Source organism: Carcharhinus amblyrhynchos, chromosome 22, assembly GCF_965287045.1.
Source record: "Carcharhinus amblyrhynchos chromosome 22, sCarAmb.v2.hapA, whole genome shotgun sequence".
Taxonomy (NCBI): domain Eukaryota; kingdom Metazoa; phylum Chordata; class Chondrichthyes; order Carcharhiniformes; family Carcharhinidae; genus Carcharhinus; species Carcharhinus amblyrhynchos.
The window spans coordinates 37,909,522-37,935,262 of NC_137345.1; the positions used below are offsets into that span (position 1 = coordinate 37,909,522).

Below are 25,741 nucleotides of genomic sequence, written 5' to 3' on the forward strand. Positions count from 1 at the left end.
TTAAAGGAAGGAATTGTACTTAGAAACAAAGGGCAGCAGCTCAAATGGTCCATTGGTGCAGCCAACTCTCCTGTTAACGTAATGTCTAGCTTCCCTTTAAATGATAATTACTTCAATTATTCTGTGGCAAGTTCCACTTTCAACCATGGTTTTAAATAAGAAAAATAAATAGAATTATGGAAATGGTGAACAGGAGAAAGCTAGTTTATTTTCAAGTGATTTTGACACCACATCCACAAGTAACAATCCAGCAATATTTTATTCCTGCCATCAGCATTCAGTCCACACATTCCATTCTTAAAAATGACAGTGTATAAAGTGTTTAATGCTTTGTGGTACATTCACGATTATGCCTTATGAATAATTTTCAGCATGATTACACTGTCTTCTGATATGCCGCAAGTCCATTAACACTGCCTAAAACCCCTTCACATTTATATCAAGAAACACTGACCAGGAAGTAGAACAATAACATTGTCAAAAGACTGTGCACAGAAAACTCAACTAGCACCAACCTGCAGATTTCCTAATCAGGCACACTTAAATACCAATATGTAGTCTTTAATGTGAGGACTCTAAGATATACTCTTTCTTAAAATCCATTAAGGTTTGATAGCTGCAATATTAATGTTAAATTCCAAGGCCATGACACTGTTAAGTTTACAATGTGTGGCAAATGAGATGTATTTCTTTGATAAGTTGGTGAATGAAAACTGATGCTCAATATCTTAACTCTATTGTTTCCCTGATTCTAGGTGACTAGTCCTGAACGGTTTGATTGTGATTTCAAACATGACAGTGACACTGCTTTTTGATAAACCAAAACCAAGTTGTGTCTAGAAGAAATCTGAAGTATGATGACTAATTCTTACCACAAGCTCCACATTTACATCAATTGACCCATTTCATTAAAAAAACCATTTCATTAATTAGATTCTAGCATTTTGAATGTGAATGAAACTCAGTCTTGACCACTGCAAATCCAATTAACCCATTCAAACATTAAAGATGCCAAGTTATCCATTCAATGGCTGCATGTGAACAGAGCTTAAAAAAATCAGTCCCTCCATCTGCTGTTGCACTCTCCTAGGCATTCATTTTCTTTCATTCAGTAGCTGCAGTTGCGCAGATTCTGTGACATTGACTCCTGTGTTGACTCACAATTTCCTTTGCTTTTGCACACATACAGCAGATGCATCACTCAGCCCAAGCGAAAGACAGCATCATCAGTAAAATGGGCAGTCACCAGGGTTCTGAGGAGGAAGTTGTGAAATTGCTTTGTGGACATCAAACTCCTGAGGGAGATGATATTGAAAATTGGGGTGTGGGGGCGGTGGCAGAATCAAAAATGTTCTTCAGCTTGATCGTCAGTTTGTAATTGGAATGTATTTTATTGTGGTATTTGCAAGAATCTCGGACTTTCCATCATTCATTGTGATGAGTCGGTACACCTCACAATTTCTTCCTGTAAAGAAATACGAAGACAATTACACACACAGGGCACTGATGATTCCTGTCAAATTGTCTCATTTAAACGTGTAGTTCCCTCTGTTTTAGCATAATCCAGCTCCTTTCCCCCCATTAGGGAATAAAATGAAATGTTTGGTTCTACACTCAGTTAGCTATGTGGTTGGAGGTTGTTGCCTGCTCTGTCAAGGAGACAAAGCTATTTCTAATCAGATACTTCTAATCCCAATGTCCTATTCTCCCACCAATGGTTTGTATCAATCTAATCCCACTGCCCTGCTTGCTCACCATAGCCCTGTATCCACTAAAACTAATCCCAGTGCCCCACTCTCTCACAATAGCCCTGTATCAATCTAACACTAACTCTACAGTTCCCTGCTGCCATCAGACTTTTGAATGGACCTACCTCGCATTAAACTGATCTTTCTCCACACCTTAGCTATGACTGTAACACTACATTCTGCATCTTCTCCCCTATATACTCTATGAATGGTATGTTTGTCTGTATAGTGTGCAAAAAATAATACTTTTCATTGTATATCAATAATGTGACAATAATAAATCTCACCATAGCCCTGTATCAATCTAATATTAATCTCAATATCCCACTCTCTCCCTGTAGTCCTGTCCAATCTAAAACTAATTTCTTATCCCACTCTCTCCCCATAGCCCTGTATTAGTCTAAAACTAATCCCATTGTACCACTCTCCTCATAGCCCTGTATCAATCTAACACTAATCCCACTGCCTCATTCTCTCCCAACAGCCCTGTATCAATCCCAATGCCCCACTCTCTTGCCATGGCCTTGTCTAATCAGTTGGTACAGACTACATTCAGGAATGTCTATCACATTTTGGATTTCAATGTTTTTTCCTGTTATTGTTTTTCTCCTCTCTCTCTTTCTGGGATGTACTCCAAAGCTGCTGTCTAAACAAAACAAAGAACAAAGAAAAGTACAACACAGTAACAGGCCCTTCGGCCCTCCAAGCCTCAGCCGATCATGATGCCTGCCTAAACTAAAACCGCAAGTGCATATTCTTCCATTCCCATCCTATTCACGTAGTTGTCTAGTTGCCCCTTAAATGCTGTCATTGTACCTGCTCCCATCACCTCCCCAGGCAACGTATTTCAGACATTCACCACCCTCTGTGTAAAACGCTTGCCTCGCACATTTCCTCTAAACTTTTCCCCACGTACCTTAAACCTACGTCCCCTAGTACTTGATTTTTCTACCTCAGGAAAAAGCATCTGACTATCCACTCTGTCCATGCCACTCAATCTTGTAGACCTATCAGGTCACCCCTTAACCTCCGTCATTCTAGAACAAACCAAGTTTATCCAACCTCTCCTCTTAGCTAATACCCTCCAGACCAGGCAACATCCTGGCAAATCTTTTCTGTACTCTCTCCAAAGCCTCCACATCCTTCTGTTAGTGTGGCAACCAGAACTGTTCACAATATTCTGAATGAGGTCTAACCAAGTTCTATACAGCTACAGCATGACCTGCCAATTTTTGTACTCAAGCCCCAACTGATAAAGGCAAGTATGCCATATGCTTCTTGACTACCTTATCCGTCTGAGTTGCCACTTTCAGAGATCAGTGGACATGTACACCCAGATCTGTCAGTCAATACTCCTAAGGGTTCAAACATTTACTGTATAATTCCTACATGCATTGGATCTTCCAAAATGCATTATCTCACACTATCTGGATTAAATTCCATCTGCAATTTCTCCACCCAAGTCTCCAACCAGTCTATATCTTGCTGAATCCTCTGACAATCCTCTTCATTATCTGCAACTCCACCAATTTTTTGTATTGCCTGCAAACTTACTAATCAGACCAGCTAAGTTTTCCTCCAAATAATTTGTATATACTATGAACAACAAAGGTCCCAGAACTGATTCCTGTGGAGCACCGCTAGTCACAGCCCTCCATTCAGAAAAGCACCTCCCCACTGCTATCCTCTGTCTTCTATGGCCAAGCCAGTTCTGTATCCATCTTGCTGTCTGCTTCAGATTCCACATGCGAGAAATAGTTCTTATTGTGTGAAGACAGACAGGATATTGAACCATGCTGGGATTTCACAGCTTGGCTGATCCTGTCCACATCCTCAGGAGTGAGTGCTCTGATCCTGGGAGAAGCAGCATTTTTTTTTAAATCACTGTTTCCCTATACCTAGACTGGAGCCATCGTGCCTGTTTGGTAGTTACAAGTTGTGTGTCTTTCAGGAAATTAAAGGATATTCTGCATACAAGGGCGAACAAGAGTTGAAGCCAAAAAAAAAAATCAGCCATGAATGGGGGAGCAATCTTGATAGTCTAATTTGTCTGCTGCCCCTGTTTCAGGAGCATTGAACCATTCAGCCAAAGCTGAAACAGATTTCTGATAAAAGGATCAGGCACAAAAGGAGGAAAGACTCATGTTGAAAATATGTGTTTCCCACTGAGCAACCTCCATGGTAAATGTGAGTCCAACGCCGCACTTACCCATCCTCCTGAACGCTGGACCCAGCTCAGCAGTTTGGTATTGAAGAAGTTTATCATGGCAGTCTTGACTTTAGGGATCAGTTCAGGTACTTCCCGAACGATCTGTATTCCCAGAACCACAGCGATTCGCAAAACGTTCATCTCGGAACCCAATTGTTGTAGATGTGTCTGCAATTCGGGCTTGCTATTCAAATAATTGACTAGGCCAGAGAATGTTTCAGGACCCTTAAGCAAACATTAGAAATAAAGAGTTATCAAGACAAACAGCAGGTGCTGCACAGCTAAATCCATCCTGGAGATGAAGCAATATCTGGGGAAATTTCTCGATAAGCTTTAGTTGGCTATTGCTGAAAGGTAAACTTGTCTTCATCTTTATTAAGCTCCAGTTTGTTTGGATGCTTCATTCCATACATGTTTGACACATCACTTGTCTGCTTTTTCTTTCCAATTATGCAATTTGTTCTATTGTTTCCACATCAAAATGAATCATAAATACTCAACTAAAAGGGTTACGATGGATTGTAACATTTTACCTTAGTGATGAGTACAGAATCAATGCGCAGGAGGATTATTTCCTGTCCAGTGCAGAAAGAAATAGAATCCCTACAGGGCAGGAGGCCATTCGGCCCATCAAGTCTGCACTAACCGCAATCCTATCCAGGCCCTATCCTGCAACCCTACATATTTACCCTGTAATCCCCCTGACACTAAGGGGCAATTTAGCATGGCCAATCAATCTAAACTGCACATCTTTGGACTGGGTATAGATTTGAATAGAACTTGAGTACAAGAGGGCGAGAAAGACTGATGGACAGAGACACAAGACCTGAGCAGCCTGTTCAATTAACCAGCATTAGCCTGTTGAAGACGACAATATCTGGATTTTACCTGCATGGCCCGTACAGAAAGCTGCTTACTTTAAATATGTTAAATGCACTGTTTTTAACAACCATATGGCAAGCAGTCCAACTGGAATTGAATGGGGTACAGTATATGTGTGTGGTGGGGGGTGGGGGGAGGGAGTACAGCATGTTTGAGAGTGGGGAGTTGAATGGGGTACAGTGTGTGTGGGGGTGGAGGGTTGGATGTGGTAGTGTGTGTGTGTGTGTGTGTGAGACAGGGTGGGGATTTGGATGGGGTACAGTGTCTTTGAGAGGATGGGAAGTTGGATGGGATACTGTGTGTGTGTGCGCGCACACGTGAGGGTGGGGAGTTGGATGCAGTACAACACGTGTGTGTGTGTGTGTGTGTGAGAGAGAGTGGGGAATTGAATGGGGTACAGTGTGAGAGAGGGTGGGGAGTTGGATGGGATATACTGTGTGTGTGTTGTGTGTCTGTGTCAGTGAGAGAGAGAGAGAGAGAGAGGGGATGGGGAATTGGATACAGGTTTGTGCTATGTGGTTAAACAGCATGATACAATTTCTGTAACAGGTGTCTATATGATACAGCATCAATTCCGTTTCTCAATATCCCCTCTGATTTTCATATTGCTATATTCCTTCTCCAATGAGAGATGTTGACTATGTCATTTGAAAATGCTTTAATCTGTTTGCAATTTGTCAGGGACTTTCCAATTGGGTTGAATAGAAGCAGACTGGGTGAATGAAGATGCATCGTCTGATTGAGTGAGTGGGAGGAAGCGAAGTCATAGCTCGCTAATGCTGACAAGGTGGCAGTGACAGCAGCTTGCAATTTGGAAATAAGATCGCTCTCTGTTCTGTTCAATCTATAGTAACGTGTGTGAGTAAATCACATCAAGTGTGCTGTACCCATCAACTTTCAGCATGTATTTCAAAAGAAGTCTGACATACCTGATCTGTTTCCAGATATTTAAACTCAGGCTTCAGGTTTTCCATATGTGCCTGAATCACATTGTTGTATTCATCACCGAGTTTGCGCAGACAACGAGCTATCCGAAGAATCTCCTCATCCTCTAGAATGCAAAGTACAAAATATGTTAGACAAACATGACCCCCCTCTGCTCACGTCTGTAACACACTGGAGAAAATAGGAACACAGAAATATGGAAATCTGAAGGGAAATTAAATCAAACAGGCCCTGCCCAGGGAGAGTCTTCCCATGAAATTAAATAGCATTACCGCTGCTAAATCCCTCAACACCAATATTCTGAGCAAAGCAAATAAGAGGTCAGAGGCTGGGAATCCTGCAGCGAGTAACTCACCTTCTCACTCCCCAAAGCCTGCTCACCATCTACAAGGCATAAGTTAGGAGTGTGATGGAATACTCTCCACTTGCCTGGATGAGTGCAGCTCCAATACTCAATAAGCTCGGCACCTGTTATGAAGGTGCGCTTTTTGAAAAAAAATTCTAATTCTACTTTTTCTGGTTGGATTTTAAAAACCCAGTAGACCCATAAAAACCCATAAATTCTAGTAGAGGGTTGCTAGACAGCTAAAATACACAACATGCCTTCCTCGCAAGTTAGGACAGATGACGGAAGTGTGTGTGTAAGGGAACACTTTGGTTCCAGTGGTCATAATGCCATTAGTTTCAACTTGATCATGGATAAAGACAGATCTGGTCCTCGGGTTGAGGTTCCAAACTGGAAAAAGGCCAAATTTGAAGAAACGAGAAAGGATCTACAAAGCGTGGATTGGGACAGGCTGTTCTCTGGCAAGGATGTGATTGGTAAGTGGGAGGACTTAAGGAGAAATTTTGAGAGTGCAGAGTTTGTATGTTTCTGTCAGGATTAAAGGTAAAGTGAATAAGAATAAGGAGCCTTGGTTCTCAAGGGATATTGGAACTCTGATAAAGAAGAAGAGGGAGATGTATGACATGTATAGGCAACAGGGAACAAATAAGATGCTTGAGGAGTATAAAAAATGCAAGAAGCTACTTAAGAAAGAAATCAGGAGGCTAAAAGAACACGAGTTTGTTTGGCAGTCAAGGTGAAGGATAATCCTAAGAGCTTCTATAGGTATATTAAGAGCAAAAGGATAGTAAGGGATAAAATTGGTCCTCTTGAAGATCAGAGTGGTCGGCTATGTATGGAACCAAAAGAAATGTGGGGGGAGATATTAAATGGGTTTTTTGCATCCATATTTACTAAGGAAACTGGCATGGAGTCTATGGAAATAAGGCAAACAAGTAGGGAGGTCATGGAACCTATACAGATTAAAGGGGAGGAGGTGCTTGCTGTCTTGAGGCAAATCAGAGTAGATAAATCCCCAGAACCGGACAGGGTATTCCCTCGGACCTTGAAGGAGACCAGTGTTGAAATTGCAGAGGTCCTGGCAGCTACATTTAAAATGTCAGTATCCACAGGTGAGATGCTGGATGATTGGAGGATAACTCACGTTGTTCCATCGTTAAAAAAGGCTCAAAAAGTAACCTGGGAAATTATAGGCCAGTAAGTTTGACGTCAGTAGCAGGTAAATTATTGGAATGAGTACTAAGAGATAGGATCTACACATACTTGGATACTCAGGGACTTATTAGGGAGAGTCAACATGGCTTTGCGTGTGGTAGGTCATGTTTAACCAATCTATTAGAGTTTTTCGAGGAGGTTACCAGGAAAGTGGATAAAGGGAAGGCAGTGGATGTTGTCTATATGGACTTCAATAACGCCTTTGACAAGGTCCCATGGGAGGTTAGTTAGGAAGTTTCAGTCGCTAGGTATACATGGAGAAGAATTGGATTAGACATTGGTTCAATGGAAGAAGCCAGAGAGTATATTTTGGTTGGAAAAAATAGGAAGGCAACTTATTTTCTAAGAGGAGAGAGATTTCAGAGTGCTTTGGTGCAGAGGGATCTGGGTGTCCTCATGCATGAATCGCAGAAAACTATTATGCAGGTAATAAGGAAAACAAATGGAATTTTGGCATTTATAACTAAAGGAATAAGATTATAAAAGTAAGAAAGTATTACTGCAACTATACAAGGCATTGGTGAGACTGCATCTGGAACACTGTGTACAGTTTTGGTCCCCATATTTAAGGAAGGATGTGGTTCACCAGATTGATTCCAGAAATGAGGGGTTTGTCTTATGAAGAAAGATTGAGCAGTACGCTGGTCTGTACGCTGTAGAGTTTAGAAGAATGAGAGGCGTATCTAATTGATGTATGTAAGATCATAAAATCTACATACAAGATCACATAATGCAGAAGGAGGCTATTAGGCCCATTGAGCCTGCACCGACAACTCTACCTATTTACCTTGCTATCCCCCCAACATTGAGGGGCAAGTTAGCGTGGCCAATCCACCTAACCTGCACATCTTTGGATTGGAGGAGGAAACTGGAGCACCCAGAGTAAACCCATACAGACACGGAAAATGTGCAGATTCCACAGTCGCCCGAAGCCGGAATTGAACCCTGGTCTCTGGCACTGCGAGAGGCTAAACACTGTGCCACCGTGCTGCCCACTTTTAAAGCCTAGTGCACCTGGTATTCCCCGACAGTCTCCCATCCGAGTACTAACCAGGCCTGAGTCTGCTTAACTTCCGAGATCAGGCATTTTCAGACCTACATGGCCACAAAGGTATCGGCCAGGTAGATGTAGAGCAGATGCTTCCTCTTGTGGGGCAATCTAGAACAAGAGGTCTGGTGTTAGGAAAAGCAGATTTTATACAGGGGTGAGGAGAAACTACTTCTCTCAAAGGGTGGTGAATCTGTGGAATGCCGGGACATCAAGTAAATTTAAGGAAGAGATAGACAGGATTTTAATTTGGAATGGAGTTGAAGCGTTATGGAAAACAGCTCAGAAGGTGGTGAGGCCGAGGTGAGATCAGCCATGATCATATTGAATGTTGCAGCAGGCTCGAGGGGCTGAATGGCCTACTCCAGCTCCTAGTTCTTATGTTTGTGTGCATGCATGCACATGTGACAGAGTGGGGTGGGGCAGAGAATGTGTGTGCGCGCATGTGTCTGTGGGGGCGGGGGGGGTGCAGGTAAAGTGTGTACGCGTGTGTGGCACTACCTAAGCGGCAAGGTGGCAATGCCTGGGGGCACCTTGGCACTGCCCACTGGGCATCAGGCAGTGCCAAGGGGGTTAGGGTCAGAGGGGGTGGGCCTGAGGGAGAGATATCGGTGAGGGTCAGGGGTGCTGCTGCCACTCCGCACTTAGGATCGAGTGTGTGTTGGGGTCGTGATTGCTTGTGGGTGAGGGGAGAATCAGGTGATTTGGACTACCATGAGGGGGCGGGTTTGGAGACACCAGCGATCGGGGAGTTGGGGGTGGAGGGGGTCTCAGAGCTGGCCAGTGAACAGGAGGCCAGCAGCGTAGGGCTACCGCGCATGTGCCGATCTCAGCGCTGACAGATCGGCGCATGTGCAGTGGCCCACTCAGCACTATGCTGCCGGCCTCTCCTGTAGGAATAGGCCCCACCCGCTGATTTTCAGTGTGAATCTCTCTGAGGCTCTCTGCAATGCACAGGGTGAGATTCATTTTGAAAATCCCACAGCAGGATTTACCCCAGTTTTTACACAAATTCAGCACTGGCAGAATCCCAAGCTAGATGTTCCATAGAATCCCTACAGTGCAGGACGCCATTCAGCCCATTGAGTCTGCAATGACCGCAATCCCACCTATGCCAGATTCCCATAACCCCATATATTTATCCTGCTAATCCCCCTGACACCAGGGTCAATTTAGCATGGCTAATCCATCTAACCAACACATTTTTGGACTATGGTAGGAAACTGGAGCACCTGGAGGAAACCCACATAGACATGGGGAGAATGTGCACTGTGAAGCAATGGTGCTAACCACTGTGTCGACTTAACTGCCAACGTGAAGGCACCAAATTTTTACAAGGGCTTGGGGACAGACATGTTCTCTTCAAGAGACTGATTCAGACTGAAAAATGATACCATTCTTTTTTTTTATTCATTCATGGGTCATGGACATTGCTGGCTGGCCAGCATTTATTGCCCATCCCTAGTTGCTCCTGGAGGGCAGTTGAGACTCAACCACGTTGCTGTGGCTTTGGAGTCACATGTAGGCCAGACCAAGTAAGGCCAGTGCAGAGGAGGTTTACTAGGCTGATACCGGAGTTGAGGGGGTTGAGCTATGAGGAGAGGCTGAATAAACTAGGCTTGTACTCGTTAGAGTTTAGAAGAATGAGGGGAGATCTCATTGAGATGTATAAGATGATGAATGGGATGGATAGGATAGAGGTGGAGAGACTCTTCCCGCTCAGAAAGGACAGTAGGACTAGGGGGCACAGCCTCAAGATAAAGGGGGCGCGGTTTAGAACGGAGTTGAGGAAGAACTTCTTCACTCAAAGGGTGGTGAATCTCTGGAATTCTCTGCCTGTTGAAGTGGCGGAGGCTGCCTCGCTAAATATTTTTAAGATGCGGGTTGATGGGTTTTTGATAAGAGAGGGGATTAAGGGTTATGGGGGGAGGGCGGGAATGTGGAACTGAGCCACGACAGATCAGCCATGATCTTATTGAATGGCAGGGCAGGCTCGAAGGGCCAGATGGCCTACTCCTGCTCCTATTTCTTATGTTCTTATTTCCTTCCCTAAAGGGCATTTGTGAACCAGATGGCTTTTTCTGACAATCGATAATGATTTCATGGTCATCAGTAGATCCTTAATTCCAGATTTTTTTTATATTGAATTCAAATTCCACCATCTGCCATGGCAGGATTCGAACCCAGGTCCCCAGAACATTAGTTGAGTTTCTGGATTAATAGTCTAGCAATAATACCACTAAGCCATTGCCCACCCCCTTAATTTATTTCATTATTTGTAATTAAAAAATGTTAGAGACACTGTACCACATTTTCCTCATCACTGTAACCCATCCAACTCTGCTTCTATTGGGATGACATTCTCACCCAATGAAACCTTATCAATCTCTCTGATAATGGAATACTGCATTGTACAGCACAATGTCCACTCCCTGAGGCAGATCCTAACTCAAGTTTCAGCCAGGAGACTCAAGCCTTTGCAGAGGTTGGGCTTCTTGATCAGGAGCTGATTCCTTTGGGAGACTGTGAGAACAGGTTTAGCAGATAGGGGAACATGTTCTAAGTGTTGCTGTTGCCAAGTCTCCCTTGTATGCTGGAACTTAGAAACAAGGGATCGTTCTTTATAAGTGTTGGCTGTTTGGACAGAGTAAGTGTTTTGAACGGGTTTTCACATCCTTCACATGCAGTCTCAGAGAAATAGAAGCAGGATAGGCTCTTCAAGCCTGCTTCGCCAATGCTTTTGATCATGGCTGATCATCCAATTCAATATCCTGATCTCCCCTTCCCCCCATATCCCTTGATTCCTTTAGCCACAAGATTTTTATCTAATTTCTTCTTGAAATCACACATTTTGTCCTCAGCTACATTTTGTGGATTCCACACATTCACCACTTTCTGGTGAAGAAATTTCCCCTCTCCTAGTTAATAGGTGCAGTGGTATGGAGAATAACAAAATCAAAGGTAAAGGAGAGGGTACGAGTACAGGTTAATGTTGAGGACATTCAACTAGTTAAAGGAGTAGAAGGCTCAGGAGAGGTTAGTAGCGTTTCAACAAATTGGGTCCAGATAAAGGCTGGCATAAAGACACTTTACCTGAAAGCACGAAGCGTTCGAAACAAAGTGAGTGAGTTGATGGCACAAATCAGCATAAATGGGTATGATCTAATGGCCATTACAGAAACGTGGTTACAGGGTGACCAGGACTGGGAACGGAATGTCCAGGGGTATCAGACATTTAGGAAGGATCTACAGGAAGAAAGAGAAGGTGGGGTAGCTCTGTTAATAAAGGATAATATCAGGGCGGTAGTGAGAGAAGATATAGGGTCCAAAGAGCAAAACGTGGAATCATTGTGGGTGGAGATAAGAAATAGTAAGGGAAGAAAGTCACCGGTGGGCGTGGTCTATAGGCCCCCAAATAATAACTTTTGAGGTGGGGAGGGCTACTAACAAGCAAATAATTAATGCGTGCAAAAACGGAACGGCAATAACCATGGGGGATTTTAACCTGCATATTGATTGGTTGACACATGTCGGACCCGGTGGACTTGAGGAAGAGTTCTTAGAATGCTGTCGGGATAGGTTCTGGAACACACTATTCAAGGAAACTATGAGGGAACGAGTTATCTTAAGATCTGGTACTGTGTAACAAGACAGGTAGAATTTCTGATGCAGATGGAGGGTGAGAAAGAAGGATCCTAAACCAGTGTCCTCCACTTGAACAGAGGGGTGGAACTGGCTAATGTAGATCGGGAGCGCAGGCTGGTTGGTAGTACAGCTGAGAAACAGTGAAGGATTTTTAAGGAGATTTTTTTCAGTACTCAGGAAAAATATATTCCGGTGATAAAGAAGGACTTTAAGAAAAGGGATAACCAGCCATGGATAACGAAGGAAATAAAGGAGAGTATTAAATTAAAAACCGATGCATACAGAGTGGCCAAAAATAGTGGGGAAGTAGAAGATTGGGAAAGCTTTAAAAAACAAAGAATGACTAAGAAAGGGATAAAGAAAGGAAAGATAGATTATGAAACTAAACTAGCTCAAAATATAAAAAAAAGTAAGTTTTTACAAATATATAAAAAGGAAGAGAGCGGCTAGAGCGAATGTTGGACCCTTGGGGGATGAGAGGTGGGATTTAATAGTGGGAAACGAGGAAATGGCTGAGACTTTAAATAAGTTTTTTGTGTTGGTCTTCACGGTGGAGGACACAAATAGCTTACCAGACATTAACGATCGAGGGTTGGTAGGTGAGAGTTGGGAGGTCCTTAATACAATTACTGCTACTAAAGAGGTAGTGCTTGGTAATGGGACTGAAGGTAGACAAGTCCCTGGGTCCAGATGGAATGCATCCCAGGGTACTGAAGGAAATGGCAGAAGTAGTAGCAGATGCATTAGTAGTTATTTATCAAAATTCGCTGGACTCTGGGAAAGTGCCGGCTGATTGGAAAACAGCTATTGTCACGCCGCTGTTTAAAAAAGGAAGTAGACAAAAGGCAGGTAACTACAAGCCGATTAGCTTAATGTCCGTAGTTGGGAAATTGTTGGAATCTATCATTAAAGGAGAAATAGCAGGACACCTGGAAAAGAGTGGTTCGATCAAGCAGACGCAGCATGGATTCATGAAGGGGAAGTCGTGTTTGACAAATTTAGTGGATTTTTATGAGGATGTGACTAGTGCGGTAGACAGAGGGGAACTGGTGGATGTGGCGTTTTTAGATTTCCAGAAGGCGTACGGTAAGGTGCCTCACAAAAAGGTTGCTGCAGAAGATTAGGGTACACGGAGTTGGGGGTAAATTGTTAGCGTGGATTGAGGATTGGCTATCTAACAGGAAGCAGAGAGTTGGAATAAATGGGTGCTTTTCTGGTTGGCAGTTGGTAACTAGTAGCAAGCCGTAGGGATCGGTGCTGGGGCCTCAACTGTTTACCATATATGTAGATGATCTGGAGGAGGGGACTGAGTGTAGGGTTACGAAGTTTGCTGATGACACGAAGGTGAGTGGGAAAGCAAATTGAGTGGAGGACGCGGAAAGTCTGCAGAGGGATTTGGATAGGCTGAGTGAGTGGGCGAGGATCTGGCACATGAAGTATAACATTGGCAAATGTGGAAGAAATTATAGTAAAATGGAATATTATTTAAATGATGAAAAATTACAACATGCTACTGTGCAGAGGGACCTGGGGGTCCTTGTGCATGAATCGCAAAAACTCAGTCTGGAGGTGCAGCAGGTGATCAAGGCGGCAAATGGAATGTTGGCCTTTATCGCGAGGGAGGAAAGAATATAAAAGCAGGGAGGTCTTGCTACAACCGTACAAGGCACCGGTGAGGCCGCAACTGGAGTACTGTGTACAATTTTGGTCCCCTTATTTTGCAAAAAGATATATTGGCCCTGGAGGGAGTACAGAGAAGGTTCACCAGTTTGACCCCGGAGATGACGGGGTTAGCTTACGAGGAGAGATTGAGTAGATTGGGCCTGTACTTGTTGGAGTTTAGAAGGCCGAGGAGTGATCTTACAGAGACATATAAGATAATGAAGGGAGTAATAGGATAGAGGTAGAGAGATTCTTTCCACTTAGAAAGGAAACCAGAACTAGAGGACACAGCCTCAAAATAAGGGGGGGTCATCAGTTTAGAACAGAGTTGAGGAGGAACTTCTTCACTCAGAGGGTAGTGAATCTCTGGAACTCTCTGCCCATTGAAGTAGTGGAGGCTACCTCGTTGAATATGTTTATGTCACGGGTAGATAGATTTCTGATCGATAAGGGAATTAAGGGTTATGGTGAGCAGGCGGATAACTGGAATTGATCCACTTCAGAACATAAGAACGTAAGAAATAGGAGCAGGAGTAGGCCATCCAGCCCTTCGAGCCTGCCCCGCCATTCAATAAGATCATGGCTGATCTGAAGTGGCTCAGTCCCACTTTCTCCCCACAACCCTTAATCCCCTTGCCTACCAAAAACCGATCAACCCGCGTCTTAAATATATTTAGTGAGGTAGCCTCCACCACTTCAACAGGCAGAGAATTCCAGAGACTCACCAACCTTTGAGTGAAGAAGTTCCTCTTCAACTCTGTTCTAAACTAACCCCCCCCCCTTATCTTGAGGCTGTGCCCTCTAGTCCTGCTGTCCTTTCTGAGCGGGAAGAACCTCTCCACCTCTACCCTATCCATCCCTTTCATCATCTTATACGTCTCAATGAGATCTTCCCTCATCCTTCTAAACTCTAACGAGTACAAGCCCAGTCTATTCAGCCTCTCCTCATAGCTCAACCACCTCAACTCCGGTATCAGCCTAGCGAACCTCCTCTGCACTCCCTCCAAGGCCAAAATATCCTTGCGCAAGTGCGGCGACCAAAACTGCACACGGTACTTCAGCTGCGGCCTCACTAGTGCCCTGTACAGTTGCAACAAGACCTCCCTACTTTTATATTCAATCCCCCTCGCTATGAAGGCCAGCATCCCATTTGCCTTCCTGACCACCTGCTGCACCTGTAGGCTGGGTTTTTGTGACTCATGCACAAGGACCCCCAGGTCCCTCTGCACTGTAGCATGCTGCAGCTTTTCGCCCTGTAAATAGTAGTCCTTCCTACTATTATTCCTACCAAAGTGGATAACCTCACACTTGCCAACATTGTATTCCATCTACCAGGTCCTCGTCCACTCGCTCAGCCTACCTAGACCCCTCTGCAGACTTTCCACACCCTCCGCACAATTTGGCGTTCCACTTATCTTGGTGTCATCAGCAAATTTCGACACCTTACACTTGGCTCCCTCCTCCAGATCATCTATATAAATGGTAAATAGCTGAGGCCACAGCACCGATCCCTGGGGCACTCCACTAGTCACCAGCCGCCAATCCGAATAGCACCCATTGACACCCACTCTCTGCCTCCTATTTGACAGCCAATCCCCTATCCACGCTAACACCCTACCCCCAACTCCATGCCCCCTAACCTTCTGTAACAACCTTTTGTGCGGCACCTTCAGCTCAGCCATGATCTTATTGAATGGTGGGGCAGGCTCGAGGGGCTAGATGGCCTACTCCTGCTCCTTTCTCTTGTGTTCTTAAAACATTTACCTCTTATTCTGAAACTACGATCCTTAGTTCTGGATACCCCTACCATTGGAAACTTCTTTCTGAATCTACCCCATCTAATCCTGTCAGAATTTTCAAGTTTCTTTGAGAAACAGTCTCACTCTTCTAAACTCCGATGAATACAATCCTAACCGAGTCTCTCGTCATATGACAGATCTGCCATCCCAGGAATCTGCCTGGTAAACCTTCATTGTACTCCCTCTAAACCAAGGGCATCCTTTTTCAGATAAGGACACCAAAATGGCACACAATTATCCAGGTGTGGCCTCACCAACACCCTATATAATTGCAGTAAAACATCACTATCCTTTACTCAAATCCTCTCGCTATGAAGGCTAATATACAGTTTGCCTTCTTTACTGCCTGTTTACCTGCTCATGTGCTTTCAGTGACTGATACACGAGGACACCAAGTTCTCGCTGAGTATCCACCTCTCTCAATTTGTACCCATTCAAGTAATAACATATCTTCCTGTTATTGCTACCAAAGTGGATAACCTCACATTTATCCACATTAGATTACATCTGCCATCCAGATGTCTGCAGTCAGCCTGTCCAAATCATTTTCACATCCTCCTCACAGTTCACCCTCCCACTCAACCCTGTATCACCTGCAAATTTAGAGATAATGTATTTAGTTCCCTCATCCAAATCATTCATATATAACGTGAACAGTTGTGAATTTAGAGATGCACCATGGCAGTTCAGATGTATTTAGAGATATTCCCTGGGAGTTTAGAGTATGGAGGGACACTCAGAAGTATTACACTGGCCTCCCAGTGGATTTGGGGGTATTTAGAGACGCTCCCCGGGCTGAGGGGGTATTTAGAGACGCTCCCCGGGCTGAGGGGGTATTTAGAGACGCTCCCCGGGCTGAGGGGGTATTTAGAGACGCTCCCCGGGCTGAGGGGGTATTTAGAGACGCTCCCCGGGTTGAGGGGGTTATTTAGAGACGCTCCCCGGGCTGAGGGGGTTATTTGGAGACGCTCCCCGGGCTGAGGGGGTTATTTGGAGACGCTCCCCGGGTTGAGGGGGTTATTTGGAGACGCTCCCCGGGTTGAGGGGGTTATTTGGAGACGCTCCCCGGGTTGAGGGGGTATTTAGAGACGCTCCCCGGGTTGAGGGGGTTATTGGGAGACGCTCCCCGAATTGGAGGGGTATTTAGGGGGTAATTTAAAGGTATTTGAGTGGTATTTAGGGGGTAATTTCTCTCTCCCCCGGTACCTGCGCTGCTGTCCGTCTCCAGGGAATCTTCCTCCTCCTCCTCCTCGAACAGTTTATCCACAATGGCAGCAGTTTTCTCTTCCAGAAGCTTCATCCTCCCGCCCAAGAAAGAGCGCCGAGCCCCGACGATCAGAGCACCCCCCAACCCGAAACTTCAACCCCACATAGGCCCCGCCCGGGGAAGGCGGAGATGGGGAGGGGCTGAGGGAGGGGGAGGGGCTGAGGGAGGGGGCGGGCTGAGGGAGAGGGGGCGGGGCTGAGGGGGAGGGGGAGGGACTGAGAGAGAGGGGGAGGGGCTGAGGGAGAGGGGGAGGGGCTGAGAGAGAGGGGGAGGGGCTGAGGGAGAGGGGGCGGGGCTGAAGGGGAATTCATGAGGGGAGGGGCCGAGGGGGGTGGGGAGGAGCTGAGGAGGATGGGGAGGGACTGACGGGGCGGGGCTGAGGGGGGTGGCGCGGGGCCGGAGGGAGAGGCAGGGACCGAGAGGGTGGGGCTGCGGGGGGGGGGGGGCGGTGGGGTGGAGCTGGGGGGATGGGAAGGGATGGGGAGGGTGGGGCTGAGGAGGATGGAGTGGGGCTGAGGAGGATGGAGTGGGGCTGAGGGGGTGGGGTGGGCCTGAAGGGATAGAGTGTGGCTGAGGGGGATGTGGAAGGGGAGGGCTGAGGGGGATGGGGAGGGGCTGAGGGGGATGGGGCGTGGGTGGGCTGACTGGGACAGGGAGGGGAAGGGCTGAGGGGATGGGGTAGGGAGGGGCCAAAGAGGGGAGGTGGGAACTGAAGAAGAAGTGAGGAGGAAGAGCTGGGTGGTGGGCAGGGATAGGGATGGTGTGAGGGGGGGTGGGAAAGAAAGGGGGAGGGGGTGAGGAAAAGAGTTGTAGGGAAGTGGAAGCGGGTGGGGTAAGGGGAGGAAAGATAGGTGTGGGGGAGGTTGGGGAGGAGGAGGGTGGGAGAGAGGAGATGGGAGGGGGGAGGAGGAATGGTGGGAAAGGGGGGAGGGGGGAGGTGGGAGGGATGGGATGCGGTGGAGGGGAGAGGGGGGAATGGTGGGGAGGATGGTGGAAGCAGACTGGGCAAAGGGTGTGATAGGATTCTGGGAGCCCCGTGCTTGTGGGGGACGGATTCTCAGTGTCCATGGGGGAGTTGGGGGACCTTATTTTAAAGATGGTGGGAGATCCAGCGATGGTAATTCCATTGATTGTCAAGGGGAGGCGGTCAGATTCTCTCTTGTTGGAAATGGTCATTGTCTGGCACTTGTGTGTCACAAATGTTACTTATCATTCAGCCCAAGTTTGGATGTTGTCCAGTTTGGGAGCTGAGTGACCTCGGCAGGACCTAAACTCAGTAAGAAGTTTGTCAACACCAAGTTTCATTGAGCAAGTTATTTCCGAGGAAGCGCTGTTTGATAGCACTGCCAATGACTCTTTCCATCACTTTACTGAAGACTGAGAGTGGACTAATGGGGCGGTTATTGGCCAGATTGGATGTCTTCTGTTTCTTTTGTATAGGACACACCTGGGCAATTTTCCACATTGCTGGATAGATGCCAGTGTTGTAACTGTACTGGAACGGCAACTTCTGGAGCACGTCATTCCAGAATATTATCAGGGTCCATTGCCTTTGCAGTATCCAGTGCCTTCAGCTACTTCTTGATATCATGTGGAGTGAATCAAATTGGCTGAAGACTGACATCTGTGATGCTGGGGACCTCTGGAGGACGCTGAGATGAATCATCCACTCTGCACTTGTAGCTAAAGGTGCTTTTAGCCTTATCTCTTGCACTGATGTGCTGGGCTCCCCCATCATTGAGGCTGAGGATATTTGTGAAGCCTCCTCCTCCAGTGAGTTGTTTAATTGTCCACCACCATGGATGTGGCTGAGTCACAGAATTTATATTTGATCTATTTGTTATGGATCACTTGGCTCTATCACTTGCTGCTTATGTTGTTGGGTAGTCTGTGTTGTAATTCACCAGATTGACATCTCTTGCTTAGGTATGCCCGGTGTTGCTCCTGCACACTTCAATTGGCAGAAAGAATAAAAAAGCTCTATATTACTTGAAGGGAGAACAGCAGCAGAATTCTGTGGTGCAGAGGGATCTAGATGTTGTAGCATGAGTCACAAAAAGCTATTCTGCATGTACAGCAAATAATTCAGAAGCTAATGCATACCGTTCTTTATCATGAGAGAAATTAAACAAACGCAAATGTGTTATGCTTCAGTTATACAGGGCATCAGAGAGGCCACATCTCAAATGTTGTATGCAGTGTTGGCCTCCTTATTTAAGGGAGAAAGTGGATGTCTTGGAGGCAGTTCTGAGGAGGTCCTGCTAGATTGATACCTGGAATGAGTGCATTGTCTTATGAGGAAATGTTGGACAGGTTGGGCTTCTTTCCATTCAAGTTTAGAAGAGCGAGGGTGACTTGATTAAGTGTATAAGATGGTCTCAGCAAGTTGCAGAAATCATACGTAGGTGCAGCAGGTGATAAGGAAAGCAAATGGAATTTTGGCATTCATTATCAATGGGAGAATGTAAAATTGGGAAATGCTTTTGCAACTGTATACGGCATTGGTGACACTGCATCAGGAGTACTGAGCACAGTTTTGATCCTGTCACTTAGAAGGGATGTAAATGTATTAAAAGCACTTCAGAAAAAGTTCACCAGATTGATTCCAGGAATGAGAGAATTGCCTTACAAAGAGAGATTGAGCAGTTTAGGCCTTTACTTGCTGGAGTTTAGAAGAATGCAAGGAGATTTAATTGAGATACATAAGATGTTGAAGGGGATTGACAGAGTACATACGGAGCGGATGTTTCCCCTTGTTGGACATTCTAGAGTTGGAGGCATTAGTTTTAAGCGAAGGGTTGACAGATGGAAAACAGAAATGAGGAGGAATTATCTCAATTAATCAGGCATGATCGTCCAGAATGGCAGAACAGGCTCGAGGGCTGAATGGCCTACTCTTGCTCCTAGTTCTTATTTTACATATGGATTTGGGAGGAATGTTTGCCTGGGCTTGCAAAATCTCACTAACTGTACTGGCTAGAGACAATACACATCTCTTTAACCTGTGCTTAAGCCTCTCTCCACTCACATTGTCTGTACATTTAGGATTTTATTACCTGTAAAGACTTGCATTCCAACCATTATTTTGTAAATTGAGTTTGTGTCTTTATATGCCATGTTTGTGAACAGAGCTCCCACTCACCTGATGAAGGGGCAGCACTCCAAAAGCTAGTGGCTTGTGCTACAAAGTAAACCTATTGGAATTTAACCTGGTGTTGTGAGACTTCTTAATGTATTTACCCCAGTCCAATGCTGGCATCTCCACATCAGAGGTCAGAAGTCAGTGGTGGGGATGGAGATTTGGGGGGACATAGGGGCTGGCCTGAGGAGGTATGGAAAATCATGATGGGGGTGTGGGGATTCGGAGTGTTAGAATGTAGCTGGTGACAAATTTATATTGGATGGAATGTGACCAATGGGAACAAGATCTAAGGGTCAGCTGACCCAGTAAACTATGGAACCAATTACAGAGTGCTGTAATAATCAGCTGACCAGCTAATTCATTATAAATAAGGGACTATGTAGAATTGTGGGGAGCTTGGAGTGGCCCAGGGCAAGGCCCCAAGTTTGGAGTAATGATGTTTCTTTATTAAACCCTTTCTTTGATTTATAGGTTGGAGTAAGTTTTGTTGTATTTTCATTAGGTGCATTTTGAAGAGTTCCTTCTGAAGAAACATTGATAGCAGAGGAAAACCCATCGTAATGTGGTGTTTGTTTTTGAAGAAGTGCTGCAACCATGGCAGAAGATAGAAATAAACCAGTGGGATTGGATTGTCTCCCTGTCTTTTCAGCTGCTGAACCATATTGGCAATAGAAGGCAGAAGTGGAAATGTGGACCCTTTTCACTAAAATACTAAAAAAAAATGCAAGGTATGGCATTAGCTTTGTCACTTCCAATTAGAAGTAAGATAAGGAACAAAGTATTTTCTGATTGGACAGCAGATGCCCTGAATAAAGAAGGACTGCAGCTCCTGCTACAATACTTAGATAAGTTTTACCAGAAAGATGAGTTCTTGGAGAACTATAAAGGATGGGTGATGTTTGACAGGATTAGGAGACAAGATACCCAGTCCATGGAAGAGTATATTATGAATTTTGATATGGGCCGTAACAGGCTAATGAAATTTAATTTGGAGATTCCAGATGCTGTATTGGCCTTTAAGTTGTTAGACTGTGCATGTCTGTCGCATGTGGATACTCTTTTAGTAATGATTGGAGTACAATTAAGGGGAACAGAGCCCTTTGATCAAATGGCAGCATCATTAAAAAAGTTTTTTGGGAAATGATCCTTCCCGCCACCTTGTTAAATACAGACCAGAATGCCATAGCGCCCAGAACGGAGGAGTCAATGGTGACTCAAAGGCGTGCCAGACCAAATTGTACACAAAGGCCTTTAAAGAGACAGTCACATTAATAACAGACTTCATGTCAAAACGGGAAAGAAGACACTCATGGGAAACTGATAAAAGATGTCAAATTGAAGGAATGCTAGAGGGATTGTGAATCGCTGTTTCCAGGGTGATTCCCCAGACCACTATATTGTTAACTGTCTAAAAAGAAGAAATCATGCCTCTGAAACCACAAGTGACTCAGAATACATGGAAACCGACAGTGACGATGATAAGGAACAGGAAGACATTGTTTTGATAGCAGGATAGTTGAGTCCCATAATGAGCATCCTGATGACGGACTCTTTCAACTGTGCTGTTTTAAATAGTGGATGTACGTCCATTATCTGCGGCCAAGATTGGCTAGATTGTTATTTAGGGTCTCTTGATCACAAAGACCAAAAGAACATGATAGTTCCACCTGCTTTAGATTTGGAGATGACATCACTGCAACATCCCCCAAAATGGTGATACTTCCCTGCAAGATTGCAGGAATCAGTTTATTTATCAATACAGATGTAGTTTCCAGTGATATACCTTTGTTGTTAAGCAGGCCTGCGATGAAGAAAGCTCAGATGACCATTGATTTGACACGGGATAAAGCTATAGTATTTGGGAAAACTATGGACCTACATTTTACAAGATCTGGCCATTATTGTCTTCCTTTAAGTGAACTGAAATTATCAGACCAAAGGATTCATGAGGCATTAATGTCGTTAACAGATAACAGCATAATGGACAAAAAGAAGATTATTCTGAAACTCCATATGCAGTTTGCTCATCCAAAACCACAGAGAGCAATGCTGGTGTGCTGGACAAAGGGTATAATCTCATTGAATAAATATCAGCTCAGTGTGAAATTAGTACAAAATATAGAAGGACAACCCCCGCGACCAGTCGTGACTCTATCCTTAGCACAAGATTTCAATGATATAATAGCGATGGATCTAAAGATATGGGACAAAGGTGTGTATCTTTTGCACTTTGTGGACATGGCCACCCAGTTTAGCATATCCACGCTGATTTACAGCAAAGATAAAAAGACCATTATAGATAAAATTATGACTCACTGGATTGGAACAGGATTGGGAGGACCCAATTTTTGGCAGGCAATGGGGGCAAATTCGCAAATTATGAGCTTCAGGATATGTGCAAAAATTTAAATATTGTAATAATGTACACCGCAGCAGAGAGCCCATTCAGCAATGGCCTCTGTGAAAGGAATCACACAGTTATAGATGACATGTTGTATAAAATTTTGGTGGATCAACCGGGCTGTAAATTGCAGGTTGCATTAGCATGGACAGTACACATGAAAAATTCGTTACAAGTAGTGGGGGCTATAATCTATACTAGTTGGTGTATGGGAGGAATCCAAAGTTGCCGTCAGCAGTAACAGATGCTTTTCGCGGCACTAGAAGGGACAGGCATGAGCTTCATGTTTTCTGCACACTATGCATGCAGGGAGAAAGGCTGAGGTTTCAGAATGGATAAGAAGGCCCCTAAGGCATTGCATTAGGCCATCAGGGCTATAATTCAAGAAAGGGGATAGGATCTACTATAAAAGAGAGGGCAAAAAAGAGTGGAAAGGGTCTGGGAAAGTGATAGGAAAAGATGGCAAGGTCATTATAGTGCAACATTGTAACCAGACAGTGCAAGCCCGCTCTTCGAGAGTAGTGGCACTTGGGTATGAATTTGGAGTAGCTGAGCAAGGTACAGAAGCACAGGAGGCATCTTGTACCTCATACACACATACTCTGAGTTATTATGAGGAGCAGTCAACAATAGATGAAAGGGAATCTGATGATCAACAAAATACCGGTGAAGCTGCTACTTCAAAGGTCACCCAAAGTAGGCACAATGGTATCATACATACCCGAAGGGTCAAGAGAGTGGAGGGAAGCTACTATAATCTGGAAAGCAGGAAAGTACAAACACTGGCTCAACATACAAGAATGAGGGCAAGAAGCCAAAGCTATAGATTGGGAAAATGGGGTGGACAGATGGAAACAAAAAAAGCGAGACCTAAATCCTGAGGATGAGACAATAAGCATTCGTGAATACGGGAAAAAGTCACGAATCTGTGACCACAGGTGTGTCACCGTAGCAGCCCTGTGATAAACAGACATGGCAGTAGAGGCCGGAGCTTAATGAGGAAGGCTAGAAATCCAATCAATGATAAGAATAGAAATGGAAGCCCCCATGATAAGGAAATATTGATAGCTGCAGAAAGAAGAGAGGCCAAACAAAGGGAGCTGGACAGTTGGAAGGAATTTGGGGTTTATACCAATGTACCAGATAAAGGACAACCTGCTTTGTCCCATAGGTAGGTTTGCACAGAGAAAGTTTTGCCAAATGGAACATATAAATCTAAAGCCAAATTAGTAGGCTGTGGTTATGAGGAGCATCTGGATGGGAGACACATTAGGGTTGATTCACCCACAGCAGGGTAAGCGACACTGAACTATTTTTCACTGTTTTAGCATCTCGTAATTGGATGAGTAAATCAATTGATATCAAAGCAGCATTTCTGCAGGGCGAAACATTTCAAAGAAAAATATTTTGAAGCCTCCCAAAGAAGCAAGTAATACACAGGGACGTTTGTGGAAATTAAATAAATGTGTATATGGGTTAAGTGATGCATCAAGGGTTTGGTATTTCTCTGAATGTTCTGTACTGCTGACAACTGGTTGTGCCCACTTAAAAGCAAATGCAGCAATATTTTACTGGAAGGCTAAAGGAAAATTAGCTGGAATTTTTATGATGCATGTGGATGACTGCCTGTGAGGTGGCACAGAAGAATCTGAAAAAAAGAATTAATTGTGAAGCTGAAAACAGAATTTAAAGTAGGGAGTCAAGTAGCTGATGTTTTTCGATGTCTTGATATCCAACAAAGTAATGATGAGTCAACAGGGACATCAAAACAGTATTGATCCCATTCCGATCATCAGAGAGGGGTCACTGGGAAAAGAAGAACAGGCCAACGAAAAAGAAATAGAGTTGTTGAGGAGTATGTTAGGACAGCTAAATTGGCTATGCACACAGACAAGACCAGATGGAAGCTATAATGTACTAGAGTTTAGTAATATATTGAAGCGCGCCACGGTCAGAGATCTTGCAGATTAATAAAACATTTAAAAAGTTACAATTAGAGGAAAGTGTGATTAAATTCCCAGCATTAGGAGAACCGGAAGATATGAAATTGGTTGCGTTTAGTTATGCTTCGCATGCCAGTCTACTAGGTGGACATTTAAGTAGTGCTGGATTCATAATATTCCTGGTAGGTAAGGAAGGAAAATGTTATCCCTTGGCCTGGGAAGCAAAGAAAATAAAAAGGGTAGCCAAAAGTACGTTCGCGGCTGAATCCCTAGTGTTAGTGGAGGCATTGGATAAGGGGATATATTTGGCTGACACATTAACACAATTATTTGTTATGGGCACATCGGCTAAGAAATTACCAATTGAGTGTTATGCGGACAATGTTCACTCAAAAGTGTAGGAAAAAAGAAAAAAAGATTAAGAATTGATTTGGCAGCATTAAGCAAATGCTGGAAAACAAGGAAGTTTCCAAACTTAACTGGGTTTGTGCAAGTCTACAAAAGGGATGCAGGTACTGGAAAGTTATTAAGAATACTGGAGGATGGTTGTCTTAAATTATTTTTGAAAAAAAAATTGGAAAAGGGAATTTGTTAGAATGTAACTGGTGACAAGTTTGTTTGGGATTTTATGTGACCAATGGGAACAAGATATAAGGGTCAGCTGACCCAGTAAACCATGGAACCAATTACAGAGCGATGTACTAATAACCAGCTGATTCACTATAAATAAGGAACCATGTTGCATTGTGGGGAACTTGGAGTGGCCCAGGCCGAGGCCCCAAGTTTGGAGTATTGATGTTTCATTATTAAACCCTTTCTTTGATTTACAAGTTGGAATAAGTTTTGTTGTATTTTCATTAGGTGCATTCTGAAGAGTTCCTTCTGAAGAAACATGGGGCGCCAGCGATGGGTTGTTGCTGCACTGGCCAGTGATCGGGAAGTTGGCAGTGTGGGTCTACTGTGCATGCGCCAATCTCAGCTCTGACAGATAAGCACATGTGCAGTGGCCTGCTCAGTGCTATGCTGCCAGTCTCTCCAATGGGAATAGGCCCTGCCCCCAGCTTTCCAGAGTAAATCCTGTTGAGGCACTCTGTGATATCTGGAGTGTTGGAGATTCATTCTGGAAATCACACTAAAAATATTGGTGGGATTTACCCCTATTTTCCTGCAAATTGGGGACTTAAAATTTTTTTGGCAGCATCCCGGCCATAGTCTTTTTCCCAGGGAAGGGGAGTTGAAAACTAGAGGCATAGGTTTAAGGTGAAAGGGGAAAGATTTAGAAGGTCCCTGAAGGGCAACTTCTTCATGCAGAGGGTGGTGCATTTATGGAATGAGCTGCCAGAGAAAGTGCTTGAGGCAACATTTAAATAGCATTTGGATAAGTACATGGATAGGAAAGGATTAGAGTGATATGGACCAAAGGCGGGCAATTGGGACTGGCTGGGAGGTCACCATGGTTGGCATGGACCAGTTGGGCCGAAGGGCCTGT

At 44.6% G+C, this 25,741-nt stretch overlaps 1 protein-coding gene across 1 annotated transcript; it reads right to left on the minus strand.

Moving 5' to 3' along the window:
- Positions 1-240: 240 nt before the first annotated feature.
- Positions 241-16,887, minus strand: LOC145357071 (uncharacterized). Its single transcript, XM_080210158.1, has 4 exons — positions 16,706-16,887; positions 5,769-5,890; positions 3,958-4,182; positions 241-1,465 (listed from the first exon to the last, which is right to left on the minus strand). Exons 1-4 carry the CDS (start codon positions 16,797-16,799, stop codon positions 1,430-1,432), a joined length of 477 nt encoding a protein of 158 aa, XP_080066284.1. The 5' UTR covers positions 16,800-16,887; the 3' UTR covers positions 241-1,429.
- Between the last annotated feature and the right edge of the window lie 8,854 nt (positions 16,888-25,741).

Bases quoted from the DNA above. Each gene is read 5' to 3' on its own strand.
- LOC145357071 (XM_080210158.1), bottom strand. From the start codon at position 16,799: ATGAAGCTTCTGGAAGAGAAAACTGCTGCCATTGTGGATAAACTGTTC. The intron at 5,891-16,705 runs GTACCGGGGGAG...TTTGCATTCTAG, and splicing joins GGAGACGGACAGCAGCGCAG to AGGATGAGGAGATTCTTCGG. The intron at 4,183-5,768 runs GTATGTCAGACT...TGTTTGCTTAAG, and splicing joins AATATCTGGAAACAGATCAG to GGTCCTGAAACATTCTCTGG.